The following is a 14,504-nucleotide window of genomic DNA, read 5'->3' on the forward strand; positions in this document are numbered from 1 at the left end:
GCCATACCCAGAAAATCAGGATGCTTTTATGCATGGGCCAACGAGGTGACTATAACAGAATGTATCAAACGTTTTTAGAATAGCCATACACCTCTGCTTTTAATTTATATCCCTGAACAAAAGTTAGCCGTGCAATATACACCGTTCCAAGAGAAACCAAAGACTAATGGTAACATTTGCTATACTAAAGAGACATGTACACATGAAATACTTACAATACATCCTTTAAAAAAAGAAAAACATCTGTACAAAGTCAGCAACGAACATGTTCCTGGTTATCATGCAGGAACAGTCTTCAAAAACACAAAGTCCTTCCTGAAGAACATTTTATATTTACTAAAATAACCCTGCATGTAAATTTATGAATGTTCAAATGTGCTGTTTCACTAAGTGTTTGTATTTATCTTTTTATAAATTGCCGTTGTTTCTTTTTTTGTGAGTATATATATATATATATACAGTGGTTGACAAATCACCAAAAAATCTACTCGCCACACAAAAAAATCTACTCGCCACCTAGTACCAAACGTGTGCTGCTTGGGCCAATATTAACTCGCCAGGGGGTTAAATCCACTCGCCCGGGGCGAGCAAATGTATAGGTTTGTCGAACACTGTATATATATATATATACATATATATATATATATATATACACATATATATATATATATATACACATATATATATATATATATACACATATATATATATATATATACACATATATATATATATATATATATACACATATATATATATATATATACACATATATATATATATACACATATATATATATATACACATATACACATATATATATATATATACATATATATATATACACATATATATATATACATATATATACATATATATACATATATATATATATATATATATATATATATATATATTTAATCAGGTACAAATGAACTGACGATGCTGCATTCCTTCTTCAATTAGATAACAAGATCCACATAAAAGTAGTAACAGTGGTTTCCTCCAAGTCGTACAGGATATTGCTTTGTTGGATTACTGCTTTTAGGTCTCATTTGCAGTAGAAGAAACACTTAATGCAGTCACTGACAGGTGAACCTGAGCTGCGATGTGCTGCTTGCCAGTCGAGGTCTTAAATAAAGTAAAACTTTATTACTACAATGGCTAACATCAGAGCATTAAGGGAAATGAAGACATACAGTAAGTGGCACAGGTCACACATGTATGTTACATATATATATACAAAACACTGTACATATTAAAAATAGAAAAAAGTATACTGTCATAAAAACATGCAGTGTTCGACAAACCTATACATTTGCACGCCCCGGGCGAGTGGATTTAACATCGTGGCGAGCTCCTATCGGCCCAAGTAGCACACGTGTGGTACTAGGTGGCGAGTAGATTTTTTTGTTCGGCGAGTAGATTTTTTTGTTCGGCGAGATTTTTTGGTGATTTGTCAACCACTGAAAACATGTGTTAACCAGTTCACTTAAAAAGTGATGAGAACATTGATTTTGGCATTTTTTCATTCAAGGAGGAAGCATTAGGCAGTTCTATATTCTTGCCCCTGTTTAGCAGGCAGGAAATGCTGCTGCCTTTATATAATCCATTTCGAGTTGACGAATATTGACGGGAATTCCAAGCCTGATGTCCACAAATATTTGTCCATTAAATGCTACAAGTGGTTGACAATAGTTTCCTTAATGTTGATTGCAGGAGTGGGGCCAACATGAGTCCAAATGTATCCTCTCTCTGGTCTGCTAGGAATAGTCGGAAAGGGGGAAGAGCGAGACTTAAAGTATTCAGAGGGGGCATGACACACAAAGTCCAAACACGCCATCTTCCTGGGAAGATCCTCATCCGGCCCTTGAGAGGAGACAAAACACAACACATTATTAGGAGTAGCTTGTCTTAGTGCAACAGATAGAAGGGGGAAAAACATGTTGGTGCTTACTGAATGTGTTCGTAAAAAGCAGGAACAAAACAACCATTATCCTCCCGACACACTCCCTTGTTGAATTTTCAAACAATGTTTCACCCCCCTCTCTTACCGCATCACAATTCCCATGAGAACATGCACGTTTCCTGGCTGTTGCTTCTATGCATACAATATAGCGTATAGTTGCCTATTAATACCTCATCCGTAGAGGGTCCAAATAAAAATTCAAATTGCAATGCGCAAACATTACAAAATAAATGCTCTTTTGCAATGTTGAAGTAACACTGGAACATCTCCAGTTCCACGGCCTGCTACAATTGGAAAGATGGTTTAAAAATATTCAACTCCACTTCTACTCTCCTTCCTTATCATTAAGTTGTTTATAAAAGGATGGCCAGACGAGAGCCACAACAGGAAACGCTCACCTATGATGTAAGTTGCTGGATCAAACCAGTCCTGGGGGCTGGATGCTGTAGGGATGAGCCACGTTAAGGCAGCACTCTTCTCACAGTACTGATCCTGAATGAAACCTCTGATCTGGGCATAGTACATTTTACCATCTTCCTCGTCCACGACTGAAACCACATCGCCAGTCTGGTAGTACACTCCCTGCAACAATCAACGGATGGAGGTCATTTCATTACATCCTTCTCCAATGTCAAAACTGAACGTAGGTTGACGTTTGCCTTCTTCAATGGGGCTGAACTGCCCAATATTATTTACCAAGGGAACAAAGAGAAGACAAAGATATACATGTGTATATTTTTTTTTTTTACAAGTCCTGTACATTCTGCCTAAACCTCCTCCCCCATAACATGTGGGGTTTTTGTTGATGGCCACTCCTACAAAAACAGCAGTTCGTATAATTACCAAAAAGTGCTAGAAACATTATATTAAAATAAAAACATTGCGTGTGTGTGTGTGTATATATGTGTGTATATATATCAAACTGTAGTTTCAGTTTGTGCTGGCAAGCTTAAGCTTTGCTAATCAGTAGGCATCAGGTGCAGCCCTAACATACCTCAAAAGGTCAATTACTCGCATTTTCACTTTTCTCTGAAAAGGGATCATTATATTTTGGCTAAAGACATTATCACAACAACAAATTAAACAGTGTAGTACAACACAGACAGGTCATATAAATGAATCAGCCGACAAAAATATCCACATGCTGTTGTGGTGTAATATAATAACTGTTATATACAGAAGAGGAGGTGTTACATGAATGGGGGACTTCACTGTGGTTCCACTCCACCATAACCTGCTAAGTGGCACTGCAGTTGAAGTGCATTAAAGGCTCACAAAGCAATGAAAAAAAAATTATTCCCCCCAGTAGCTTATATCAGTTTAACTCATATGTTAGTATGTTGCCCCTTGAGCTTGTCCTGTTGTGCTAAAAATCATGGATTTTCATAATCTGCAACTTGTGATGTTAACGTGGTAACCTTCAGACTGCACTGCCAGAGTTCCATTTCAAAGCAGCAGGCTGCACGTATAACCATTTGCTGTGTTTTGGATCTTGGTTTTCTACTTATTTGAAAGCCGCAATACGGGTTTCACGTTTAATTTTTTTTTTATTAACAGGATTGAAGCAGGGGGTCTCCGGAGCTGAGATGTGTTCATTTCAGCTCTGGGGACCCCTGCTTCATGACATACTTAACTTAGTAGTGATGCTGGTATCTCTTCAGTTTAAATGTCCCGGTCAAGCTGGCCAATAGGAAGCCGCACCAGCCAGCGGGACATATAAAGCCACCATTATATGTTAGGCACACCGAGATACCGGCACCCCCTGCGGAGTTCTCAGGAAGCAGGGGGTCCCGGAGCGGATTTTAACACTGTTCATCTTTAAAGCCCCCCTGTTTTAATCCTGTAATAAAAAATAAATTACAAAAAGTGAAACACGTGCTGTGGCTTTAAGAGATATATTCTTACCCTTTCCAAAGTTATTTTTGTTTTTAAAATGTGATGCTTTATTTAGGTGATAGAAGCATTTGAAATGCTAAGTGTCTGGAAGGTTAGGATGTAGTTTTCTAGGCGCTCAGTGTAGTGTGACTGTTACCATGGTAACCGCAGAAGCAAGAGAAAACTATGATTTTTAACACAAAAAAACCCAGAAACAAGCACTGGACATGCGCAGGGAACAAGATACGGTACTAACATTATATAAAAGTTATTCATATAGGCATCTGCGGGTATTGCTGCTTTAACGTCCTGTACGCTTAATAATACAACCCTCCCCCACCTTCTGAAGGTTACTAGCAGTGTTGGTGTTTGCTGGGCCCCACCTTGGGTTGCTATGGGGATCCAGACACCACGCAGGGGTATTTAAGAATGGACTGTTCTACAGAGTTAGGTTCCAGGAGGACAAGAGGAAAGGAGCCTCAGGGAGAGTAGACACCCCCTCACTTATGTTATAGACCAGTGATTTTCAACCGGGGTTCCACGAGCACCCCTCAGGGGTTCCGTGGCCACCAGGGGGGGGGGGGGAGAGCCGGGATAACACTCCCAGCTGTTCCAGACCGGCGGCATCCCCGCATAGCAGTGACCCGGTGCCGGCTCCCGAGCTAAGCAGCAGCAGCCGGCAGCTCACTGCTATACTTCTCTCTGCCTGCTCCGGTCAGCGCGCGCTCTCACAGGGAGGGGGAGTGAAACACATTCCAAGTGCATCACTGCTAAACGGTCACAGAGTGTGTGTGTGTGTGAGTGAGAGAGTGCGAGTGAGTGTGAATGTGAGCGAGAGAGAGCGTGGGAGTGGTGGGGAGACAAGGGGTGAGGGTTGGGGTTCCCCAGAATTTCAACATCGAATTCTGGGGTTCCCCAACCAAAAAAAAAAAAGTTGAAAACCACTGTTATAGACAGTGATAGCAACCTTGTTAGTTAGGATCCCTAGAGAAGACTAAGGGAGCCCAGTATAGTTACGAAGCGAAACAGCATGCGACAGAGGGCCTCAGTAACGAGGATCCCCAGATGCCGGCGGATCGGCTTTAACTGCGGATCTGCATTGACATTCCTCTCAGGCTGAAGTGGCAGTTACCATAAAGGCCATGGTATTGGGTTACGTATACAGGACCCGCTAGGATCCCCAATGGACCTAGTATTACAGAGACAATGAGGAGAGATGTCTCCAACTAATGAGGAGCGGGGCCCGGGTCTTAACACTTGAATGGAGGTACATATCTTGTTTCTTCACTGTGCTAAGAGTGGGCACTGATGGAAGAACCATATTCATGTATGTCTGATATAAAATACAGTGACACGTTGTCACTATAAGAATGAGCGATCCCTGTGCTTGGGGACACGAATAAAGGACAGCTGTACTATTCCTGGTGCCCATTTTTATACAACATTGCTACCACATCGCACAGCCGCCTGAATTCCAGCATCCTGAGCCAAGGTAACCATGCAGAGCAGCCATATACATATCACACTGATATATAGTCTCCCTGGGAAGCCAAGCAGGGAGGGTTACACACATCTCCTGAATGGGGCATCAGATTTAAAATATAGAAACACTAATGGAGTAGGTCAGATGGGGTCTCAAAGTGAAACAAAAATAATAAAAAATGGCAATCAGCACAAACTGCTGCTTTCAGAGGTCAAACGTTCAGTGGAGGAACCGAGCTACATTGCGGACATACTTGCTGCATATTATATAGGAGAGGGCCTTCCAGAGCTGCACATGGCTGCGTAATGTATGTATATCTTTATTTATATAGCACCACCCATGTACACAGCGCTTTACAGCAGTAACACACGTGACATAACAGGAATAAAGCGCTTCCTACATAAAAGTAGACATTTTGGGTAAAAGCGTCCCTGCCCCCCCCCCCCCCAAGAGCTTACAATCTAAGTGGTAAGAACTTGGAGACAGAAAGAGGGTGTCCTGGTACGTGGGTCTGCCAGGGGCCGAGGTCAGTGCATGAGATGTATAGTACCAGCCAGCGGAGCTACCCACATACTTCATTATAAAGGTGTGCTTTAAGATGTCATGCGCTGCAGATCCCTCGCATAGGGTTAAAGTGGCACACTTTTATCCCCCAAAATCAGACTGCAGACACTCATAATATAGACCCCAGTGCTAAATATATTACACAGGAACGGCAAAAAAAGCTGCAAGTATCACACAACCGGGCAAGTCCGATTTACACCCGCACTCAAAAGAAACAGCGCCACCTAGTGAGGTACGAAGGAGTTGCAATAAAGTACCAGGGGTAGCACTTGTTTTAGTTTCCTAATGTAAGTATGGTGGGGCTGATGCTAGAGAAAAAGTTGATTTATTTGTAGGTTGGGATGAGTTACTGGCTCAACCTGAAAATAATACAAAGATCATGCACATGAGATTTTATAGCAAGTCTTTTTCACACGTCACAAATCTATTGAATATAATCAGATGCTCATATTATACCTAATCCATAAAAAACTTGAAACATATGGATATCCGGTTTATCAGATGATCCCAGTGCAGTGGTTTTGCGATTTCATTTTACACATAAGGGAGACACTTATATCGACATTTAATTAAATACAACTTTGTTACATTCCACTTTTACTTCTAGTGATAATCAATGCCTACAAATGTGTTAGAAGATTGAATGTTACCATAGTAAATGTGTAATCTACATTGGATTCATGTACCAAATAGTCCATGATGCCAAACCAAAGCAGTATCATTAAGTGTAAAATAATGCAGGGTGCCAGTCTCGCCTCTTATTAAATGCCCCCGGAATTCCTCTCCTTTCCTCATGTGTTGGTTACTTCATTGCATTTTTATGTCTGAATACAGTACATCCAACAACACAGTAAGAATAGATCAGGAAAAAAGGACTATGCCACATTGATGTATAGCAGTACAGTCTGGTTTACATACCTTGTGGAAGAGGAACTCGGAAGTTACTATTGTTGATACAGCCTCTGGTGCTTTAATAGGCTAGAAAAACAAAAACACACACAAAAATAAATAAATACATACATACATACATACATACATACATACATATCTAAACTGGTTCTATTCTCCTACATGTCACCCTAAAGTAAACAAATAGGATTTGTTCATCCTGCACCAAGAGACGCATATTAACAAGATGGAAAACTATAAAATTCATGCAAAATGTTTTATATATAATGGTGCTTTGGCAGTGTGGTCTGTGGATAATGCTTGTGGGTGAAACCTCTTCTATGCCCAGTACCAAGGTAGCCAACAGGTCAACCCAGAAGAGACAGCCCATAAATACTTATCACGTACAGCTCCTTGAACATAAGTAATAATGCAAACGTAACTGTTACTGACAGTGGTGTTTTGAATGGAAAAAAAGGTGCAGGAAAGCGAACCAAATATTTTATATATAACTGAACCGGTCATCATCCACCTTAGCACATCCCACGTCCTCCCCATATCCATTGTAACTAGATCTCTCTACAAAACTGTATATAATATCACCGGTTTCTATATTTCTCCCATACCTGATGAAGAACCCCGAGAGGTGTCGAAAACATGCAACATATCAATAATTTGTTGGTCCAATAACCGGTTATTTTACTGTATCCAAACTCTCTTGCATTAATTACTGTGTGACACAAACCATTTGCATGAAACAATTTTACATATGGATTTTTAGTTTATTGATGTATTTTGCCCAGATAACTATATCCTACTATATCAGCTTCTATTGAAACTTACCCGAAAAAGGGACTTGAGTGGCTCTCAAAGTTTGCACTATTTTTAAACATCAGTTAGACATTAAATCTATCACTTACCCTGCTTATGTTATTTTGTAGTACAATAGCCTTTAAAAATAGATGAATGTTAAAATCTATCCCTACATGACAAGAAGATACAATGTAACTAAATGATCTAGTAGCAGGCACGCCTTTACCACTGAGAATATATCATTACTTCAGAAACAACGTTTGAAAGGAAAACACAGATTAAAATGACACTACTTTCAAATACTCCCTTTGGCTGTTACCAAATGGTCCCTGTCACACAGGCAGAGTTACAAATGACAGGAGGTAACAGCTGGATAGCAGCCAGACACAGAACACTGAACATGGCAGCACACAGGGGAACAGCAAGTCTTGGTGTGGGATGCAACTGTTATTGTATTGAGACTTCTTCCTTTCTTGATACTGTGAACACAATTAGCCATCACCTTACATGTATACATTCAGCTTCAAGTTTATTTTAATTGCAGCGTAGTCAGCCTTTAAAGTTGTTGATAAATAAAGAATGTATTTGTTCCCTATAATATAGTGACGATATATGTACACCATAAAACCAACCAGATGTTTCATGTGTGGTATAGGATTAGAGAGCAGACTAAGAAGAGTGCAGCAGTGGAAAGGATTAGAGAGAGAAATAATACGACACTGCAACATAAGCCACTTAGAAGTATCTTACATTTTTCAGTTTAAATATGTGGCGTCTGCCTTTCCCTTTGGTGGACACTTTCTTTTCAACAGCTGGAGCCGACTTGTACTTTGTGTTCCTCAGTCGGGCGGATCTTCTGTGGATTTCCTGCTTGGACTGAAAGCAAAACAGGTCAGTTGTATAAAGAGAAGTGCACTGAAGACCACAGATCCTTCCCTCGGCTATGTAGACAAAATAGCAGAGAAGCAGAAACACACCTACTTGGGGAGATGCAGTCAGGTGGGTCGGTTATATATAATTGTTGATGAATACAAAGTAAAATGAATAATATAAAAACATAACTTGTAATACATAACTTAAAATACCGTATAAGAAATGTTAATATACAATGAAAACAACAAGAATAACCAGGCTCCCTAGCAGCACTCTGAGTGAGCAGGCTCCTGGGTGTAGAGGGGGTTCAGAAGGAGTGATGGGTGAGTACCCAATCCTAGGTACTTAGTCAGCTGTGTCTAATAGGTAAGGGTGACGTATAGCTCAGGTGGCTGTGTAACTTCACTATCCCTGAACTGCTAAGTCTGCCGATAATACCCTCCCAAGTATAATGATCTAAGACCAGGCTGTGGTGACACCCAGATGCCTAGTAACGCACTGCATACGACTGTTCTGTAGGTGAGTGATAGTGGCGCTCACTAATTGCCTGTGACGGTGATCGAGTGTGGAGATATTGTGAGACACCTGTGGTGAAATCAGTGATGATGTTACCTTGAGAGATCAGAACTCTCTTACTCCAAATCATAGAGCGCCCTCACATCCCACAGACCATTCTCCCGCCTGCTGCAGACTGATTCGGGCGCGTGCTGCTCGCTCACTACAGGGAACACACCTCAGTCTTTTTGCTCCATCTTGGCCCCTGATAAAGCTCCGTGAACGGATCTAAACAGCTGTTGGACTAACACAGGAGGCATTGGATAGGTTCAGCGGGTCGGTACTAGTGGCGCATGTAAATCTTGGGCAAACTATATCTCTAGTTTGGAGTTCTACGAGTTATATTACTTGGACCCAAGTCCGTTCTTTAGTTTAGCTTGGATCACTTACAGCAGAACCTGATGGCTGGCTTCCTATCAAATAAAATAGACCTCAATGTCTGGCTAAATGAGGCGAAGGAGGAGGTTCTCTCTATGGAGAGTGACCCCTGTAGACCTCAAGCCAACTAATATATATATGCCAATTTTACAACTGTGCAGAAATTGTACAACATCAAAATTACACTTTGGTGTGAGATATAGTGTTTAAACAACTAGGTCAAAGCAGCAATTCTACACCCTCCCTCCCTTTTTTTCATATGTAAGGCGTGTGACAATGTAGAATTCTACATTCTTACGTAAACTGGTAATCGTTTGGTGCTCCTGTTAAAAATCTGTCAAAATCCTGATTGTGTGACTACCATAATGGCTGCTTCAGTCCGTGTAACTCGGCAGCTACAATGTAACCTTATATTACTATGGTTACATTATCTATTGTTAGTTTGCAGCTCAAACTGCTGGAAAATTTGGCAACAAATTATCACAAACAGGAAAGTGCTGCAAAGATCTTGCACTGCTGGGGAGGTGGGCTAAAGCCGGCTATAGGAATCAAAGGATGCTTTAAAAAAAACCTCAGTAAACATGACATTAAGAGTTGTATATATATATATATATATATATATATATATATATATATATATATATATATATACACAATTTAATGCAAAAGTATTATATAATACTACAGAGCTGATTTATTTATATATAAAAAGAAAAAAAACATAAGATTTCACGTTTTGCCGCTTTAAAAATAAGACAATTCCCAGAAGATTGAGAATCAATTTGGCTCCCTCATATCATGCTAGGAGTTCCTACAATGATGGGAATCAATACTCTCTAGCTGCTCACGGCAACTAAATGATGTTACTTACAGAACACAAAAATATAACAATTGGGTGAAGTTAATCTCAGTTTAGACGAGAGTATCACTAAAATACAAACTTTTAATCAGAATTTGAAGAATTAGAGAATAAAATTTAAAGTGACATAGAAAAATTCCAAATTGAAATTAATTGAATTGCAATTAGTGAGCCCCACTATCCCTCACCTACAGCACAGTCGTATGCAGTGCGTTACTAGGCATCTGGGTGTCACCACAGCCTGGTCTTAAATCATTATACTTGGGAGGGTATTATCGGCAGACTTAGCAGTTCAGGGATAGTGAAGTTACACAGCCACCTGAGCTATACGTCACCCTTACCTATTAGACACAGCTGACTAAGTACCTAGGATTGGATACTCACCCTTCACTTCTTCTGAACCCCCTCCATACCCAGGAGCCTGCTCACTCAGAGTGCTGCTAGGCAGCCTTATTATTGTATATTAACATTGCTTATATTTTAAGTTATGTATTAAAAGTTACGGTTTTATATTATTCATTTTATTTTGTGTTCATCAACAATTATATATAACCAACCCACCTGAGTGCATCTCCCAAAATAGGTGTCTTTCTGCTTCTCTGCTATTTTGTCTACATATATAGTTTTCACCGATAGGAGGTGCACCTCACCGTATTGGGGAACGTTGTGCGCTTAAGTACTAGGCATGTATTGTGTAACTCCTGAGAAAACTATATCCCTAGTTGGAGTCCTTCCCTCAGCTATCAGCGGACGTGTATTCAGACAAGCACATGCAAATTCCAAGCAGGCAGTGTTCTTCCCTTCCCGGGACACGGCTTACCTGCTTGCTGTTGCCACCATTGCTCTGTTGCGAGGTGCTTGCGAAGCCCGTCCCAGGGTAGGAGCCGCCGCCGCTGGAGCAGACACCATACGTCCCTCCCCCACTGCTGCCCTTCCCAGTGCAGTTGTTGCACAGGATCTCCCCTTGGCTCCCTTTCTTCCACATGGAAGAGGAGTTGGTTTTGCACACACTGCAGGTCGGCTTTAATCCCAACGGCATCTGTGTGAACAACAGAATTAGTGTTATTATTACAGAGACTACTGGCGCTGTGCTTATATGCAGAAGGGTAATCTTTTGGAACAAGAGAAAAGGGGCTTTAAGCGACATTTTAAAGGAGAAGTCCCATGTAAGACCATAGTGAGCGAATGACAGCCATCTGGTTACTGGTTACATCTGAATATACTATTAAAGAAAAAAGTATTTTGATATTATTTTGGGCAGTATTGAAAGGTCTGTGTGTTATCAGTGGGAAACTTGTCTTAGGGTTTCCCTTCCCTGTATAGCTTTCTGAGGCTGCAGCCCCAGTGGTCCCGGCGGCGCGTGCAGGGGTAGAAGCCGCGATCTGTGAACTATGTGGAGCGATGGGAAGCGCGGCCTGACAGGGGCCCGGCCATGAAGTCAGTGCAGCACAAAAGCAAATCTGCCCTTCCATTGGCAGCCCGCTGACCACGTGATTGCGTCGTGGCAAGGAAAGACAAAATTCTTGTCTTCCCTGCCAGCGTAAGCGTCATCGCGCCCACACACATACGGCGACTGGGGGCTGCCCCATAGAGGGCTGTCCTGTGGCGCGTGCCGCAGCGGCCACTGGGGACCTGGCCTAAGAAAGGGGATGTGCTATGGGAGAGAAAAAACAGAAGGGTAGGAAGACACAACCTTTGCTTCCAATTTTTACAAACATTCCCAGGATAGACATTAATTGTTTGTTCTCCACATTATTTTTCTAAATACTTTGGTGTAAATTAGACTGATGATGCGTTGTGCGCACAGTATGGACGCGGCCTGTGTGGAGCAAACAAAAGGGACGCACCTCAATGAGGCAGGCCATAGAGCACACGCGCGATAGATTTTTCGCGAGACGGCTGGGCCACGTGGGTGGTTTAGTCAATGAGGGTGAACCGCTCCCGTGACATCACAGAACACAGATCGCTCGTCCGACAGGAGCACGTGACGCCATGCGCTCCGTCGAGCACGCCCACTATATCCGAGGCCTTGGTCGTCAAAAGAAGCCAAAGCTGCAGCGATTCATGCATTTACTAGCACAATGCACACTCGGCTATGTAAAACCTTATTCTTTGTTTTTAGTATTTATTTCATATGGTAAAGCAAAAAAGCTCGCTATGAATCCCCCCTAATAGAATAACACCTGAAGGCAATATATCTTCAGGTATATGTAATTATATTTGCCCACTTCCAAGAGAGAGGCTGTTGCTTCATAGCTAACCAGGAACAGCAATCTCACAGGTCACTGTTACTGGCAGAATCCCATGCACGGTCATTGTAAGCTGCTGAAAATGCTGCTATGTCTGAGATGAATGTCTCCTGAATCAGGAGTCTATGGGTGATAATATTCTCAAAGTTTACTGGGGACCTTAGGGAAGATACGCTTCAGCTACATTACACTGTTGAACAGAATGTCACTAACCTTGGTAAGATATTCAAATATTCCTTTATGTACAAATCACCTGTAAAAAAAGCACAAAAAAAACATGTTATTGAGGACCATGATATCTGATCATTTTTAATGTTTATTCTATCGTATCTTGAGATAACGACCTCTAGACATCTTGTAAGCACTCTTTTTTTTACAATATATTGTATGTAACATACAGCACATTATACTATAGCAAGTAGTGTATTTTGGGAACCTTAAAGAGTTTGTTCGCCACAGTTATAGAAATGGTAAGCTGTGGACAGCACTCACGGTTATGGGGTTCAGATGGCAGTAATAGTATTAGGTGCATGTAAAGCATCAGGATCAGCAACAGTTTATATGTCAACGAAGCAAGTGTCCAAAGCACTGCAAAATAGAGGCTAAAAGGTTACGTTAATTATTTACATATAGCCACTGATGAGTTGCCAAGATAATTAAAGTAACCTAGCCGCCACTATTTTGGAGCACTGTGGAAGCTTGCTTTATTGACATATGCTGTCGCCGTTTACACAGCTATTAATAACCAGAAATATGAAATCTATAGGTACATTATGTGGACAAGCTGGAAGTGGGATGAAGCAGAAGGCATGTAAGTCCCATTAATGTAAAGCATTGCTATTTTCAGGACAGCTTCTACATGGCCACCTCCTAAATTATTTGTGTTGAGCCCCAAATAAAAATCACGAAGACCCCAATAACATATTCTCCCAACTACCGAAAGGTGCCTTCTACCTCCCCAGACACACGCTCGGCAAAGCGCACACCCTACGGATTCACCGACATGTTGGGCTTCCAATTTGATGTCATTACATTCTATAAGGAACTTTGTGTAAGAAGACAGAAAAAGGAGCTTTTTTAATATTTTTTTTTTTTTTTTTAAAGCACTAAGTGCTTTTGTCATGTTTAAAGTGATGCCTGTAATGGCCAATTTGTGTATAAACAGAGCGCGAGCTTTCAGAATCACTTATTTTTATTCAAGAAAAAATGTTTTTATTTAGATTTTTTTTTTTTTGACAAAAGCCTTTTTTCTTTTTTATTCTCTGGGCTAACCCCTCCTCCTCCCCCCCCTCTCTCCCCCCGTGTGCAAGAAGGGGCGTTTAATGGTAATAGAGGTCACCAACTTGCAGTGTGTGGGTGGTAGTATTAAATACACTCAATCTGCTTGACTTCTCTGTGGCCTTCCAGCTACACAGGAGACGACAGTCTCTGGAGAGACTGCAGACAGCCCCCCACCCCCACTGAGAAAGATAACCCTTCCAGTGCTGGGCGCCTCTGCTAGATAGCCCTGTACCTAACACTCAGGTACAATAGTCCGGTGGCCTGGCCGCTCCGATACGGGGTCCGGAATACTGATCCCAGAACCAAACACAGCTCCACTAGGACCTCATCCCATCTCCCCGCACACCGCATCCACATCCAGGGCAGGGGCGGGGCTTCCTCCGGAATGTCCAGTTGTGATTGGACGAGACCATTGCGTGTTCTACGAGAACCGTAGCCAGTCAGTCAGACACTGGCCTAGAGACTGGCAGCAGCTGTGGCCAATCAGCAGAGCATTTCCGCCAGAAGGCGCTGGAAGTGTTCCACGTGACGCAACAAACGAGCGACGTCACAAAGCTCTGGTTGGCGGATCGTTGGTTTATTCCTATAGGCCGGAGATTGTGCGCGCATGTTCTCGCGGGAACGCCTGTCCAGGCACAGGGATGTGGCAGGTTAAATCCGGGCGCCAATGTAAGGCATGATTTCTCCTCCAGCCCAGGGTCTCCGCTGTGTAACTCA

At 41.7% G+C, this 14,504-nt stretch overlaps 1 protein-coding gene across 2 annotated transcripts; it reads right to left on the reverse strand.

The window, feature by feature from the left end:
• Nucleotides 1-937: 937 nt before the first annotated feature.
• GATAD1 (GATA zinc finger domain containing 1) lies at nt 938-14,234 on the reverse strand. 2 transcript variants are annotated; one of them, XM_075587370.1, is made up of 7 exons: nt 13,850-14,234; nt 12,720-12,759; nt 11,078-11,296; nt 8,343-8,468; nt 6,810-6,869; nt 2,368-2,551; nt 938-1,869 (listed from the first exon to the last, which is right to left on the reverse strand). In XM_075587370.1, exons 3-7 carry the CDS (start codon nt 11,294-11,296, stop codon nt 1,679-1,681), a joined length of 780 nt encoding a protein of 259 aa, XP_075443485.1. In that variant the 5' UTR covers nt 12,720-12,759; nt 13,850-14,234; the 3' UTR covers nt 938-1,678. The 2 variants fall into 2 exon arrangements, with proteins under 2 accessions (XP_075443485.1, XP_075443484.1); XM_075587369.1 differs by having other exon boundaries at nt 14,020-14,233.
• Nucleotides 14,235-14,504: the final 270 nt, after the last annotated feature.

Source organism: Ascaphus truei, chromosome 2 (assembly GCF_040206685.1).
Source record: "Ascaphus truei isolate aAscTru1 chromosome 2, aAscTru1.hap1, whole genome shotgun sequence".
Taxonomy (NCBI): domain Eukaryota; kingdom Metazoa; phylum Chordata; class Amphibia; order Anura; family Ascaphidae; genus Ascaphus; species Ascaphus truei.

Coding starts and splice junctions, on each gene's coding strand:
- GATAD1 (XM_075587370.1), bottom strand. CDS start 11,296: ATGCCGTTGGGATTAAAGCCGACCTGCAGTGTGTGCAAAACCAACTCC. Junction 8,469..11,077: donor ATGGTGGCAACAGCAAGCAG/GTAAGCCGTGTC, acceptor TTTTGCTTTCAG/TCCAAGCAGGAAATCCACAG. Junction 1,870..2,367: donor TCCAGCAACTTACATCATAG/GTGAGCGTTTCC, acceptor TCTCCTCTCAAG/GGCCGGATGAGGATCTTCCC.